General features: G+C 47.3%; 1 protein-coding gene across 3 annotated transcripts in view; it reads right to left on the minus strand.

Moving 5' to 3' along the window:
* Nucleotides 1-16,034, minus strand: part of SCARB1 (scavenger receptor class B member 1) — a 151,662-nt gene extending 135,628 nt beyond the window's left edge. For all 3 annotated transcript variants that reach the window (XM_069756023.1, XM_069756024.1, XM_069756025.1), the window contains exon 1: nucleotides 15,589-16,034. In XM_069756023.1, coding sequence (XP_069612124.1) covers nucleotides 15,589-15,705 — 117 coding nt within the window. In that variant the 5' untranslated portion in view covers nucleotides 15,706-16,034. The remainder of the gene's footprint in view (nucleotides 1-15,588) is intronic.
* Nucleotides 16,035-16,731: the final 697 nt, after the last annotated feature.

The raw sequence follows: 16,731 nt of genomic DNA on the forward strand, positions 1-16,731 counted from the left end.
TGGACACTTTAGCCAACAGTATGTATTTTAGGATTTTAGGAATGTCGACCTATTCTTTAACTTAGTCTGGATCAAACGGCAAGCGGAGTCTGAAGTCTTTAGGAATAGTTAGTCTTTTCTCCGCTTCCTCCCATTCCTCCAGAATCATGGATCGGATATGGGAATTTACTGGAAAAACCTTAGAGGTCTGAGAGCGTAAGCCACCAAACATCTCATCCTGAACACAGGATGGCTGAGGCTCCTCAATCTGTATGCCGTACAGCCTCTAACAGTTCTCCCGTGTCCACAGCGGGAAAATAAATATCTTCTCCCTTTCTCCAGAGGTTCTCTACCTTCTTCTTCCTCCTCCTCTAGATCTGACACGGAAGATGAGTCTCCTGACAAATACTCTTCCCTCGGCCTTTTCCTAGATTTTTCTGGAAGTGAGGCCTGAGGAAGTACCAGGCCTGATACGGAAGCATGAACCTCTCATTATAATGGCTCTCATATTTGTCATAAGAGAAGCCTGCTCCTCTCCTACGATCCTGCAGGTGCATGCTTAACACAGAGGTTTCTGCCAGGTATCCTTCATCTTAACCGCACAGATGGGACACTTTATTCCTGCTGTGCTTCTTTAAGGATTTCTCAAGCATGGAGGCCACCTATAAGAAATACATAGCAATCGCTAGTATAGTGCTTTTTATTTTTTTTATTTTTAGGATCCATATAATACAGGGCTCCTTCCCCACTTACTGGCGCTATGGTCTCCTGCCCCTCTGATCCAGCTGCGTCCTCCATGTTCCTCTGGAGATCGCCTAATGCCTAAGCACATACCTTTTTATTCTGTTCTTCTTGGTGCAGCGCTACTTCTTTCGCGCCCGCTGACCGCTCCGAACTTCCTGCAGCTGCAGAGATGCCGCCCGCCTTGGACGCAAACCGGAAGTGGCATGCGGCCGGAAACTGAGCGCGGTGCAGCGTGGTTTGGCTTCCCAGATGGCCGCATGGAAACGCCGTCATCAGAGGCTGACGCCGGGATCACATGCACCAGGGGGCGCGACAGAAGGATCGAGAGCCCCCGGCAGGGAGAAGCGATCCTCATACCAGGAACAGCGCTACACTGGTAGGCAGGGGGACCCTCAGGCAGGTGTCGGACAGCGGGTGCCTCATGGTGGGAAGGGTGAGGCAAAGCCCCCCGATCCACACCTCCTGCACGGAACGGTCAGTCCTCTCGTCCGTTCCTATCCACAATGGGACAGGAAAAACACTGAAGGGTGGTATGGGGAGGGTCCTTTTAACCTCTCGTGTTTCCTGTCCCATGGTGGATAAGAAGGACGTCCTGCAGTGTGCTGTCAGGTGATGACCTGGAAATAATATTTACAGTTTGTGGGAACAGAAAAAAAAAAAAAAAAAAAAAGATAGAAACAGGTAAAGCGCAGGAAAAAATTCTAAAGCAACTATATTTGAGTGACGTTTCAACCTGTCCCAGGTCTTATTCAACAAGTCGTTGATAATTCTTTTGTCATTGAGATCGATGCAGTTTGTATGAGGCCATTTCCCTTATCAGGGTAGTGTGCAAAGTGAGCTGTATAGTCCCCAAGATGAGAAAAATATGGCACTATGCTTTAAATCACATTACTGGCGGCGCTCCCGCACCTTGTCTGGCCTCCCCGATGGGGGATAAAGAGGAAACCCCCACACACTGTTAACCATTTACATGATGCAGTCACTATTGACAGCAGCATTTAAAGGGTTAAACAGATATGGATGGTGACAACACTGATTGTGGCTGATGCAGCAAATTGTCAGCTATAGTGCACAGCTGACAGCTGTCACCTGTATGGGGATGCTATTCTCATATCTCAGGTCAGTAAAAAGACGTATTGGCGGTCATTAAGGGGTTAAAGCAAACTGAGCAGGATTTTGCAAAGTAAAATTACAGACACGGTCAGTATGGCAGTGCTAAATTGATTAAAATGATACCTGGGATGAAGAAGTCAGTCTTGTGGTTCTTGTGTACTCTGTGTTTACAAGAAGTTTTCAGTTAACGACATTCTCCTGCTATGGAGCAGGACTGTAGGCAGAGTCTTATCTTTCTGCTTTAAGCCAGGAAAAAAAAAAAAAAAAAAAAAGAAGACCTGCCCACAAACAGTCTGTCTATGATGAGGAACAGGTGCATGCTTTGGGGTGGTCTGTGGGCAGGTCTTTCTCCATCTTGACAAGTACAACGTCAAGCCATTAATTCTACCACTGGAAAAATATTTACGGTAATAAAATTATGGTATACACCTGTGAAATGATTAACAGACCATTTCTGTAATTAAATGCCTAATATAAACCAGCCCAAACTAGGTCACTGTAGTGGACTTGTGATTGTGAACACATTTAACGGATATTTAAGCTTATAAACTGGCAAATGGAAGCAGAAATTTACAGCTGCCAAACACCAAACTATCAATTACGGTAGTTACAGAATCCAGATTAGAATTTCATAGTGCATCTGTATGTTTATTTAAAGTTGATTTTAATAAAAATTATTTTTTGCACCTATACAGGAAGAGAGAGATAGGAAGTATTATACCCTAGACACTAAAATCTTAATGCTGAAGGCTAGTAAAGGTAAGAAATGTTCAGCACTTGGAGGGATAGGGTTGAATTGAACTATTCTGTACCTGCTGAAACAGCAAGAGAATTTTAGCTTCCAGCGTGACATTCCTCATTCAATGAAAATTGAGTGATAATGAATACAAAAGTATTGTGCATCTCTGGCTTACTACCGTTCAATATTTAGCAGGCTCCCACTAGCCTTCATTGGTTATTTGCACCCTTTCCCCATGCGCAAATAAAAATGCTGTATTACGCAGAGAAAAAAAAAAAAAAAAAACACACAACAACAACGCACACCACACATACGCAACTGGCCCAATATCTGCAACACTCATGGAAATATAGGCCTAGAGGAACACCAAGAGTTGACAAAGTCACAATTTATCAATATGATAAAACAGATTCACAGGACACATTATACTAATTAGTAGCTTGTAAAACATACATCACATGCCTTTTGGAAGTTTCGAAAAACAAGGTCAAAAGCATTTAGGTCAGATGTTTATTTAAACTTTGGCACATAGAATGGTGAACAAACTGGACCAGAGGTTGCAGACCTCAGTTTCCAGGACAATGGAATACAAGGCTGTATGTGTTCAAGATGCACACATTTACAGGGTGAAATGGAATACTTTTTACTTTGCCAAAGGCAAATTTTGCAAACAGATAGGGCAAGTTGGAACATTTTCTGTAGTCGGCCTGCAAGAAGTATGAATGTTACCAAATTCCTATCTGTAGCGCCATCATTTTTTTTTCTGCAAAGTTCAGAGTTATCCATTACTCTTCTTGCTTTAAAGGGCACCTGTCACCCCGAAAATCGCGGGTGAGGTAAGCCCACCGGCATCAGGGGCTTATCTACAGCATTCTGTAATGCTGTAGATAAGCCCCCGATGTTACCTGAAAAAGGAGAAAAAGACGTTAGATTATACTTACCCAGGGGCGGTCCCGCTGCTGGTCAGGTCGGATGGGCGTCTCCGGTCCGCTGCGGCGCCTCCTATCTTCTTTCCATGACGTCCTCTTCTGATCTTCAGCCACGGCTCCGGCGCAGGCGTACTTTGCTCTGCCCTGTTGAGGGCAGACAAAGTACTGCAGTGCGCAGGCGCCGGGCCTCTGACCTTTCCGGCGCCTGCGCACTGCAGTACTATCCTCTGCCCTCAAGAGGGCAGAGCAAAGTACGCCTGCGCCGGAGCCGTGGCTGAAGATCAGAAGAGGATGTCATGGATAGAAGATAGGAGGCGCCGCAGCGGACCGGAGACACCCATCCGACCTGACCAGCAGCGGGACCCCCCCTGGGCAAGTATAATCTAACGTCTTTTTCTCCTTTTTCAGGTAACATCGGGGGCTTATCTACAGCATTACAGAATGCTGTAGATAAGCCCCTGATGCCGGTGGGCTTACCTCACCCGCGATTTTCAGGGTGACAGGTTCCCTTTAACCTTATTTAAGGTCCTTGACATCACTTTGGATGTTTTAGAAAAGTTTTTCCATTGAAACCAGCCCCCACATCACACAAACCTTCAGAAGTAGCAAGAAAGGAGTCCTCAATTTCTAACAAAAGACAAAAAAAAAAAAAAAAAAGGCTGACACACCGAAGAGCATTTAACCTTTTAAAGTAATGGGAACACTCCGTCACAGCAATGGAAGAAAGACCCATAACAATTTTTCCTCACCCTCCATTTCTATATATGCACGACAGGGTGCATCTCACATACGTGACATACAAGAGACTTACTCATACGAAGTAGGAGGTTTTACATTTGTTTTCTCTCAAAACGCATCACCACACCTTAGTGACTAAAATTTCACACTGATGATTTGGATTTCGACCTCATTATTGGCAGACTTACCTAAAAACTACCAAAACTGCTGTACATGCCTCCACTGCAGGTTGGACATTAACAGCAATTTCAGAAGGTTTTATTACTACAAGACTTATGTGATTAAGCTAATATCCAAGTATTAGTCTGAGATTTTCCCAAGAGTTTGTAATGTATCACGACAAGGTGTAAAGTTATTACACCATCACAAACCTGTTTTATTCTCAGATTATGTAAATAGCTCAGTGACGCTGCATCGTACCATTATGGTGTGATCACCCAAGGGTGTGCAATATCTGTATACATTACCATATCATACGATGGAATAGGATGTACAACCACCCACATTTTCATAATACAATATCACACTCCTGTACCTAAGCATGGTGGCCTTAGATAATAGTGTTTATATAATCAATTCTGTTTGTTCTCCTCAGTTCTCTCATGGATCTGAACATCAGTTACTAGTTTATATTAGCGTAAATGGTGCACAATCCCCTCCAGGTTTCTATTCACAGTAGTTTAATGTGCACATTTATGTGTTACTGACCAACCATCTGTATGTATGAGGGGCTCCTGACTTACGGCAATTGACAAATCAGAGGGTCAGTCAGGTGGAATGTCAACACCCCATACTTATGTTTTCATAACATGGACATGGAACATCTGCTAGCTCCATCTGCGCTAGCAGTGCGCTACTAGTGACTGACCTGGAAACGCTGCAGCCCGCGTCTCGGGTCCGTCACTCAATGACGGTACATCGCTAGCGCACGCCCATTGTGGGCGTGCTTTAGCGATGCGTTCGCCATTGCCAGTAATGGCGGCGTTAACTGACTACGTTACACCACGGCATAACACGGTGTAACGTAGTCCGTTAAACGGGTTCACACAACACAGTGTGAACCCAGCCTTAGGGTATGTTCACACGTTCAGGATTTCCATCCTTTTTTTTTCAGGACTGTTTTTTTAAAAAACTGCAGCTCTTGGCAGAAAACGCAGGTCCTTTTTACATTCCGCAGCATGTCAATTCTTTCTGTGGATTCTGCAGCGGTTTTGCACCTGCTCCAATAGAAAACTGCAGGTGTAAAACCACAGTGAAATCCGCAGAAGAACCGTGAGAAATCTGCAGCAAAAACGCAGCGCTTTTTCCCTGAAGATTTATCAATTCCACTGCGGAAAAATCCGCAGACGACCATTCTACGTGTGCACATACCTAAAAGAATATGCAACCTTTCCATCAATGTCCAGTACCTACCTGGGCCCTGTGTGGGATAACAGATATTCAGGGTTCTCTGTCTACATTAGCACTGATGTAGTCATGCATCCTTAATCATACGATATTTGGTCGTTTGCATTAATAAATATGCTGTGTGCTAGGTATTAATGAGGGATAGTCTATACAACTATGCAGTTGATGAAACCAGTTCGTGAGTGAAGGGGGTGCCCCTGCTTCTGTTAATCGGGCCCCAAGGTATGAAAGTATCATGCATTGACGGCACTTTTTTTTGCGCAGGGAGCCTTCTTGAAGCTCTATGGCCGTCAAAACTGCTGTGCAGCTGCAAGGGAGCCCTTCCGCCTCTTTTCTAGCGCACTGGTGATAACATGGAAGTGATGACATCCACCTGACAGGATACTAGTCCAGGAGTGGAACTGCATCTAATGGGGTGGTGGGGGAGGGAGAATGGTCTCAGCTCTCGAGTGACCTCCGAGTATTTATGACTGCTCGGAGATTTAGTTTTAATCACCGCAGCTGAATGATTTACAGCTACTAGCCAGCATAAGTACATGTGGGGGTTGCCTGGTTGCTATGGAATTCCCACATGTAAATCATTCAGCTGCGGCGATGAAAACTAAATCTCCAAGCACACAAAAAAAAAAAAAAAAAAAAAAAAAATACTCGGAGGTCACCCGAGCATGCTCAGGAAATTTCGAGTAACGAGTATACTCGCTCATCACTAGTAGTGACAGTATATGTAGTGGCAAGATAAGAGTAATGGATTTGTTGAACGGACTGCACAACGCAAGTGTGAACCTAGCCTTAGTTGTGTACACAATGCTTCAGTATTCCAAATGAATAAGGTACCGTCACACTGAACGATATCGCTAGCGATCCGTGACGTTGCAGCGTCCTGGCTAGCGATATCGTTGAGTTTGACAGGCAGCAGCGATCAGGATCCTCCTGTGCCATCGTTGGTCGGCGCAGAAAGTCCAGAACTTTATTTCGTCGCTGGAATCCCGCAGACATCGCTGAATCGGCGTGTGTGACGCCGATCACATGCCGATTCAGCAATGTCTTCACTGGTAACCAGGGTAAATATCGGGTTACTAAGCGCAGGGCCGTGCTTAGTAACTCGATGTTTACCCTGGTTACCAGCGTAAAAAAAAAACAAAAAAAAAAACCACTACATACTTACATTCCGTGTCTGTCCCCCAGCTCTGTGCTTCTCTGCACTGTGTAAGCGCCGGCTGGAAAGCAGAGCACAGCGGTGACGTCACCGCTGTGCTTTCCGGCTGGCGCTCACTGTCAGTGCAGAGAAGCACAGCGCCAGGGGACATACACCGGAATGTAAGTATGTAGTGTTTTTTGTTTACGTTTTCGTTGGTAACCTGGGTAAACATCGGGTTACTAAGCTCGGCCCTGCACTTAGTAACCCGATGTTTACCCTGGTTACCAGGGGACTTCGGGATCGTTGGTGACTGGAGAGCTGTCTGTGTGACAGCTCTCCAGCGACCACACAGCGATGCTGCAGCGATCGGGATCGTTGTCTAGATCGATGCAGCGTCGCTAAATGTGACGGTACCTTAAGGTGTTCTGCTGGGTCAGGTGTGGTAGGCAGAGGGAGTCCCTCACAAGGGCTGATCTTATCACTGCTAATAGATTGCTTGCCAACACTGACTGCCCCCAAGGATAAGGTGTCCTGCTGTGTCAGGCACACAAGTAAGGGTACCGTCACACTATACGATTTACCAACGATCACGACCAGCGATACGACCTGGCCTTGATCGTTGGTAAGTCGTAGTGTGGTCGCTGGAGAGCTGTCACACAGACAGCTCTCCAGCGACCAACGATGCCGAGGTCCCCGGGTAACCGGGGTAAACATCGGGTTACTAAGCGCAGGACTGCGCTTAGTAACCCGATGTTTACCCTGGTTACCAGCGTAAAAAAAGACAAACAGTACATACTTACATTCCGGTGTCTGTCCCTTGCCGTCTGCTTACCACACTCACTGACTGCCAGCCGTAAAGTGGAAAGCACAGCACAGCGGTGACGTCACCGCTGTGCTCTGCTTTCACTTTACGGCCGGCAGTCAGTGAGTGCGGGAAGCAGACGGCAAGGGACCTGACGGACACCGGAATGTAAGTAGGTACTGTTTGGTTTTTTTTACATTTACGTTGGTAACCAGGGTAAACATCGGGTTACTAAGCGCGGCCCTGCGCTTAGTAACCCGATGTTTACCCTGGTTACAAGCGAACGCATCGCTAGATTGGTGTCACACACACCGATCCAGCGATGACAGAATGTTCCAAACGATCTGCTACGACGTACGATTCTCAGCAGGATCCCTGATCGCTGCTGCGTGTCAGACACAGCGATATCGTATGGATATCGCTGGAACGTCATGAATCGTACCGACAAAAGTGCCACTGTGTGACGGTACCCTAAATATGGAGTCCCTCTCTCCACTACTACAGTTTACTTGTGTTGACTGACCCTCATATTACTTACCCTCATCTGTAGAGCAGGACTGTAGATATAAACATCCCCATACCACTAACCAATTTAATAAACTGACGGGTGTTGCCTAGAGTCTAATATATTAATACCCTGTATACTGCATTTAGGACTTTAGTGGCTCACAGTATGCAGCAGTGATTCAATATATACTCAATTTACTGGGCAAGTGAAACCGTTATTTTATATAAATATTTAGCCAATACATTAATAAAAGTTATTTTAGTCACACTACTCTTCCCCCCCCCCTTTCATAATGATATATTATGACCCAAAATTATTTGTGCAGTACAGCTTTGCCATGTACGATCCCGGTTATTCTTCCTAGAGATGTAAGAATACAGTGGCTACTGGGTGTCAAGATCATTTTTACACTGCACTGATTACCGTGAACGAGCATTCAAACAAATGCTCATATCACAATAACAGTGCAGTCTGAAGGCTGCCCATCACTACCCTGTTGGGCGAAATGATCTTTTGGTTTGTACAAAAGTTAATAGTTTTCAGCAATGCAACGACTTGTGTAAACAGGACCTATGCTACCGAGAAAAATGGCAGCCTATGCACAATGAATGATCCATTACAGGTCAGTCAGTGCACATCTGAAGTTCAGTCTATTAAACGGATAATGATGGGAAGAGATTTACAAAAATCAGTTGGTGTAAATATACTAGAAAAGACTGTCCCATCTGTATCAACACTACCAGGCTGTAGGGACAAATGTTCATTCACAGTGAATAGCAGAAAAGTTTTTTTTTTTTTATTCTTCATAAATATTCAAGAAGAAAAACAGGAACGGTCATCAACCCATCCAAGCATTATCTGTACAGCTTCTAGCTCTGCAAGAAGAAGTTCCTATAGCAAGCCATATGGGTAAGCAAGAAGACCACCCAATTAGGTGGTGTGGATGGCCCAAAGAGGTGGTAACAAAACCGAATTCCGGCTTGCCACCAGCCATACTTGAGAGCAGCCAGCGCTCAAATAGCCCAGATGTCCAAGAAAATTGGTTGAATCACAGAACACAATCCATGGATTAGCCGCAGGTCTCCTGACAGACTCACCCGAGGATAGTCTGTGGTCAGACAGTTTCTTGTACGTCTGAATGAGGCCTAAAGGGGGAGTCACACAACGATATCGTTAACGATATCGTTGCAACGTCATGCTTTTGGTGACGTAGCAACGATCCCGCTAACAATCTCGTTATGTGTGACAGCAACCAACAATCAGGCCCCTGCTGGGAGATCGTTGGGGAATGATCAGGACCATTTTTTGGTCGCTGATCACCCGCTGTCATCGCTGGATCGGCGTGTGTTACGCTGATCCAGCAATGTGTTCACTTGTAACCAGGGTAAATATCGGGTTACTAAAAGTAAAAAAAAAAAAAAAAAAAAAAACAGTACATACATTCTGATGTCTGTCACGTCCCCCGGCGTCCACTGGATTAAAGGTACCGTCACACATAACGATATCGTTAACGATATCGTTGCTTTTTGTGACGTAGCAACGATATCGTTAAGGAAATCGTTATGTGTGACAGCGACCAACGATCAGGCCCCTGCTGGGAGATCGTTGGTCGCTGAGGAAAGTCCAGCACTTTATTTCGTCGCTGGATCTCCCGCTGACATCGCTGGATCGGCGTGTGTGACGCCGATCCAGGGATGTCTTCACTGGTAACCAGGGTAAACATCGGGTTACTAAGCACAGGGCCGCGCTTAGTAACCCGATGTTTACCCTGGTTACCAGCGTAAACGTTAAAAAAAACAAACACTACATACTTACCTTCAGCTGTCTGTCCCCGGCGCTCTGCTTTTCTGCACTCTTCCTGCATCCTGTGTCAGCGCCGGCCAGCCGGAAAGCACTGGCAGGGACAGTGCTCGAAGCTAGATTTGTGTTACACAAAAAAAAATATAAATACATACATGATGAACACACCAAATTTAAACATTTGGACCACCAAGTCTCAAAGGAGACGTGGAAGTGACAAAAGTCTTAGAACTTTATCCATGTAGGTTTTCCTGCTGTGTGAGTCACAAGCGTGATCATACACACACATCCATCTACCAACCCATCATTTACCCCCACCCACAAGACAGGTCAGTGGATTGATGTTACTGTCTGGATGCCATTATGTTCTGTGCTGCATGGTGCGGAATATTTTAGGTGTACAGAAGTTTGATGGACTTTGGTTTTTTTTTTTTCACTATAATCAGTCAGGAATTATAAAGTCACAGCAACATTTATCTGATGGTGAACACATTAATGGTAATAGAAGAACAGCGATAAGTGTCTGATATCCTGCAATAAGCATTTATACTCACTGATCAATGTACAAAGTAAGAGGAAAATTCACAGACCACAAGGCCCAAGAGCGTACTCTTCCTTTAAACCACTTAACTGAGTGTCCATTTATATAAGTTTGTTTTTGTATTGCGGTATTCACTTTGTGTCAAATCAACGTCTAGCAAGCAGACCATAAATCTTAAGCAAAAAAAATAAATGCATCATTTCGATCACATGTTCTACTGAAGTGTCGTAAAATTTGCTTTAAAATTTTAGGCACACGGAAAAGATAAAATCACTCATGAGTTGGGGAGGCAGATTGCAAATGGATGAATCAGACAAAACACCCGGAAACACCCCAACCCTGCCCACTCTGGCAAACTAAAAAACCACAATGATAGGGACCGGTTCATTGAGATAGGCGTTATAGATGTCAGTCTTAATATAGGGATGCGGTGGAGGAAGCTACGCCACATTGTGTCAGGAATCAGACAAGCAGGCAATGCCAAGCCTCATCTTGCCCACGCTTCACTTACTTTCTTTGGCAGACCTTGCTGGGACCACAGCATGAAAACACCAAGGCTACTTTCCCATGACCCGGAAGTAGCAGCGCTTTGGACACAGCATATTTTTGCTGTGTTCCATGAACGCAGGTAAATCCTCATGTGTTCACTGAACCGTGGGGGGGGGGGGTATTTACCGCATTCAATACATTCCATTGATTAGATTTCTGTTGCAGAGACACTAGAGATATTAATATGCTGCGATCCTGAAAAACACACTGTATGTCAGTGTATGTGGGGGTTTCAAGAAATCCCATCCACGATGCTGTAACATCTGGCCACTGCAGGTCTGACGCAGCGTCAAACCCACAGAAATTGCTAATCATGCTTGCAACATATGTATGTGCACCTGCCGATACACCGAGATGCAGTGCATCTTTCAGGACCACAGCATATCAATATCCTAGAGTGTCCGCAACAAAACCTTAATCAGTGGAATGTATTGATGTGGTAAATCCACATGGGTCAGTGAACACAGATCTAACGGCATTCATAGAACACAGTTTTGGACGCACCAAAAACACACAGCATCCAAAGTGCTGCTGCAGCGCCCCAGAGACCTGGTCGTTGCAGTGAGGCCATGTTCACACAGTGCGTTTTTTACCGCGGAACCGCGGCGGTTTTGCCGCTGCGGTTCCGCAGCTGTTTTCCATGCAGGGTACAGTACACTGTACCCTATGGAAAACAGGACACACTGTGCACATGGTCCGGAAATTGTAAAAAAAAAGACGCGCTGAATAGCTCCCGGAAAAAAGAAGGAGCATGTCAATTCTTTTTCCGGAGCCGCAGCGGTTCTGCACCCATAGACCTCCATTGTGAGGTCCAAACCGCAGTAAAACCCGCAGATCAAAAATATATCTGCGGGTTTTACTGCGGTTTGATGTGCAGAACCGCTGCAGCAGGAAGTGCGGGGAGCGGGCGGAAGTGCGTGGGCAGAGTGTGGCTGCCCCCCCCGTGTTCCGATCCCGCCCCCCCGTGCTCCGATGCCCCCCCCCAGTGCTCCGATGCCCCCCCCCAGTGCTCTGATGCCCCCCCCGTGCCCTAATCTCCCCCCCTTATACTCACCCGGCGTCCCGGTGTCCGTCCGGCCGTCTTCTCCCTGGGCGCCGCCATCTTGCAAAATGGCGGGCGCATGCGCAGTGCGCCCGCCGAATCTGCCGGCCGGCAGATTCGTTCCAAAGTGCATTTTGATCACTGAGATATAACCTATCTCAGTGATCAAAATAAAAAAATAGTAAATGACACCCCCCCCCCTTTGTCACCCCCATAGGTAGGGACAATAAAAAAAATAAAGAATTTTTTTTTTTTTTTCACTAAGGTTAGAATAGGGGTAGGGGTAGGGTTAGGGGTAGGGTTAGGGGTAGGGTTAGGGGTAGGGGTAGGGTTAGGGGTAGGGGTAGGGTTAGGGGTAGGGGTAGGGTTAGGGGTAGGGGTAGGGTTAGGGGTAGGGGTAGGGGTAGGGTTAGGGGTAGGGTTAGGGGTAGGGTTAGGGTTAGGGGTAGGGTTAGGGGTAGGGTTAGGGTATTTTCAGCCATTTTAACGCTAAAAAAATTCCTAGAAAACACACAGACTCTGGCTAGAAAACTGCATCAAAAAAACGCATCAAAAAACGCATCAAAAACGGACCAAAAAAGGACCAAAAAAAGGACCTGCGTTTTCTGCCAAGAGCTGCAGTTTTTTAAAAAACAGTCAGGAAAAAAAAAGGATGGAAATCCTGAACGTGTGAACATACCCTAATGTCGCTCTGCCGCTAAGGAGGGTGATGTTATGTCTGATTGCACTAAAGGAGTTCATCTGACCAGGTATCACAGCACACATTACACTTGACACTCCGGCCACTAGGGGGACCAAAAGGCACTATGTATTAGGCCACTCCTCACACTGGTAAAACTAGGGGTAGGATAGGAAGTTAGAACAGAACACAAGCTGGGAGAGCTCCGGGGAGGACCTGTCAGGGGTGGGTTCCTGAGAGGGGCCTAGCAGAACGAACAGAACGCAACGGAACCGCGCCTGCACTACCTTGCGGCAGTATCCTTAGAAAGGACACGAAGAGAAGGATATTGTGGAAAGTGAAAAATGAGATCACGCATAAAGGAGAGCCAGTAGGAGTCATGCCCCGAGAACGGCAACTTCCTACTGAGGCGCGTAGCCGGTGACCGGAACACCGAGGAAGTAACTGACTATGCCTAAGGCTGCTGTCACTCTATCAGTATTTGGTCAGTATTTTACATCAGTATTTGTAAGCCAAAACCAGGAGTGGAACAATTAGAGGAAAAGTATAATAGAAACATATGCACCACTTCTGCATTTATCACCCACTCCTGGTTTTGGCTGAGAAATACTGATGTAAAATACTGACCAAATACTGCTAGTGCGACGGCAGCCTTACTTCAAATACCGCAGGACAGTTAATTATAGGTTGGCTGTCTACCATATATCACCTAAGCAGTAGTGTTGAGCATTCCGATACCGCAAGTATCGGGTATAGGCCGATATTTGCGGTATCGGTAATCCGCTACCGAGTTCCGATATCGGGAATCGGGATGAAAATTCATGTGTAAAATAAAGAATAAAAAATATTGATATACTCACCCTCGGACGCGCCCTGGTTGTAACCGCTGCAACCGGCAGCCTCCCTTCCTAAGAATGAGCGAGTGAAGGACCTGCGATGACGTCGCGGCTTGTGATTGGTCGCGTGAGCGGTCACATGAGCGGTCACGTGACCAATCACAAGCCGCAACGTCATCGAAGGTCCTTCACCCTGCATTCTTAGGAACAGAGGCTGCCGGTTACACTGCTAAGGTCCAGGGTCCGCCGGAGGGGTGAGTATATCGATATTTTTTATTCTTTATTTTTTACATGAATATGGATCCCAGGGCCTGAAGGAGAGTTTTCTCTCCTTCCGAGCCTGGGAACCATCCAGGATACCTTCCGATATTTGTGCCCCATTGACTTGTATTGGTATCGGTGATATCCGATATTTTTCAGATATCGGCCGATACATATCGGAAGGTATAGCTCAACACTACTAAGCAGACATAGGGGGCAAGCGTGGAGAAGGGCATCTCTAGGGTCCCAGAATAGCTCCGAGCCTTCCCGTCAAACGGTAAGTTGTGAGGACTATCCCGAATGCTCGGCAGGGAGGAACTACAACACACAGGCGCTAGTGGTAGGCAACGATTTCCACCTGCAAAGGGAAATCTGGAGATGCCTTCGGACCGGCCGGTCTCAGCCAGCCCTGTTAGGCTACGTTCACATTGGCGTTCCGCCAATGTGCGTCGCTGTTGCGCCGGCGACGCAGCGGCGACGCAGCGGCGACGCGCCCCTATGTTTAACATAGGGGACGCGTGCGTCGTTTTGGTGGCGTTTTTCGCCACGTGCGTCGTTTCCGACGCTAGCGTCGGACGCAAGAAAACGCTACATGTAGCATTTTCTGTGTGTCCGATTTTCGTCGGAAAACGACGCACGCGTCGCAAAACGCGCGCGTTTTAGCGTGCGTCGCCGACGCACGGCGGCGCAACGCTAATGTGAACGTAGCCTTAACTGTGCTCTGGATTGCGGATCCCGGAGTATTCAGTAAAAGGTAAAGAGACTGCAACCCTGTGTCCTCGTTATTGACTGCACCTCACACCATCGCCACCTACACTACTGGGAAGCCCTGGGGACATACTTCACCTGTGGGAAGGTATACCATCTAGCTGCCATCACATCACCCCAGTGGACCCCAAGCAGCGTCGGTCACCCTGACCGAATACCACAGGTGGCGTCACAAAACCTTAGCCGACTTTCATCACCCCTTTCATTGGACGCCCCTTAGCAGGGTCACAGACCGGGTCCAGCCACTGTGACAACCGTAGAACCGAGACAGAGAGGACCGGTACCGAGTAACCCGCGGCCCTGCGTCTAGGGGCACTCCACTGCTACTTCTGGATAGTGGGAACATAGCCTTAAGTTTACAATAATTTTATGCAACTGCAGTTTGTGCACATATTTGGCAACCTTTCAGTGTTTTAGGCTACGTTCACACATCCGGTTTTGACCGTCAGGCTAAATCCGGCTAATTTTCACAAAACTGGATCACGCAAATGTTGCCACCAGATCCGTTTTGTTTTTCCCCATAGACTTGCAATTTCGTCCGGTTTTCACCAGATATAGCAAATCTGCCATTTCCAGTTTCTGGAAAAAACGTCCATAGCAACGTTTTTTTGTCTCCGGCGGAAAAGTCGGAAGCACCGGATCCGGCGCTTCAGGCTGTTTGCTAGAATGGAAGCTGGATCCAGAAAATGACAGATTCCAGCACCGGATTCCATTCAATTTTTCACAATCTGCGCTGGATCCATTTTGTTCCAACATTCGCCAGATTGTGCCTGATGTGTGAAAGTAGCCTTACAGCAGTGACAAACTGGCAGATAGGGACTGGGGAAGAAAAAAAAAAGTGAAAAACACCAAATCCCCATGTACAAATGTAACAGTGAATTGAGCACCAAGTTCTACCCTACTGCACAGGAGCGCCATTGTGAGCCGCCCGGGGACGTGTATCCTGTCAGCAGCTGCAGAGGATGCCAGGAGACCCCCGGCGGCCCCCACACGCCAGCGTGTCCCCCTCACATACCTTCTCTACTTGTTGCTTCATGATAACAGGGACTACAAACACCAGCACTGCCCCGATCGCCACCAGCAGCAGGCCGACCACCCCGAAAATGATGGACTTCTTGCCCAGACTAGCCATGGCTCCTCAGGCGCACCGTGGACGAGAAGTGTCGGCTCTGCGTGTCCCCGGTCCGTGCTCCTCCGGCACGGCAGACATCCTCTCAGCCCGTTTTATTCCGAGGGGCAGGTGCGGGCCCGCCCTGTGTCCGCTTACCCAAGCTCACCCCATGCTCCAGCCTGTCATGGTGTGTGGAGGACTCCACCCGGAGGAGGGGCGGGAGCCGCGGTCCTGCCCTAGTAAACAAACCCGAAGTGTGAGCTTCCCGAGCACAGCGCCTCCACGTCTCTAGAATAATTAGGTGACATAAGAGCCCACGCCGTGTCTGTGAGGAGGATAGAGGCGTGTACACACAGGTGAGGGCGGCGCACGGGGCGGAGCCTCCGCTCTGCTCCTACACACTGCGGGATGCCCTCGCTTTCCCGCTATTACCAATACGCCTCTCTAGAACAGCGCCGCATAGTGGTTGTTATAGGAACAGCCCTGCAATCTGCTCTGCGCTCCTCACTGACGTTGTTTCAGGGGTTTATTTTCTTGTCATTTTTCTTTCTAAAAAAAAAGATAAAACCATCATTACACTAATACCCTGTACACATTAGGCTAATGTCGGTTATCGACGAGTTTGGGCCATTTAACCTACAGTTAATGTGTATGAAGACCTGCTCAGACAACTAATTATCTGGGTAGTTCTCCAATTTCAGAATGACAACAATTTTGTGCTCCCGAAGATCAGCTACCACCAGACATTATCTCTCGTGGCGTACACAGGAGCAATCGGCCGAGCGAGCACTCCTAATATGAGAGAGCCGGCCTGCCGAGATGGCTGCCGGCCTACTGACAGGCCGAGCCACCCAATGTGTTCGACGGGCATACTGCTTGTGGCAACGCTGCGCCAGGTTTATATGGCCCTTGGGTGACAAAGTCCCACTTTGTTTTCGATTTTTCCTTCTCAGTTGCTAAGAGGACCGGACTGGCCATTTGGCAATTCTGGCAAATGCCAGAAGGGCCGGTCTGGTTGTGGGATGCCTTGTGTGCTACGCTGTTAAC

This window comes from Ranitomeya imitator, chromosome 1, assembly GCF_032444005.1.
Source record: "Ranitomeya imitator isolate aRanImi1 chromosome 1, aRanImi1.pri, whole genome shotgun sequence".
NCBI classification, from domain to species: domain Eukaryota; kingdom Metazoa; phylum Chordata; class Amphibia; order Anura; family Dendrobatidae; genus Ranitomeya; species Ranitomeya imitator.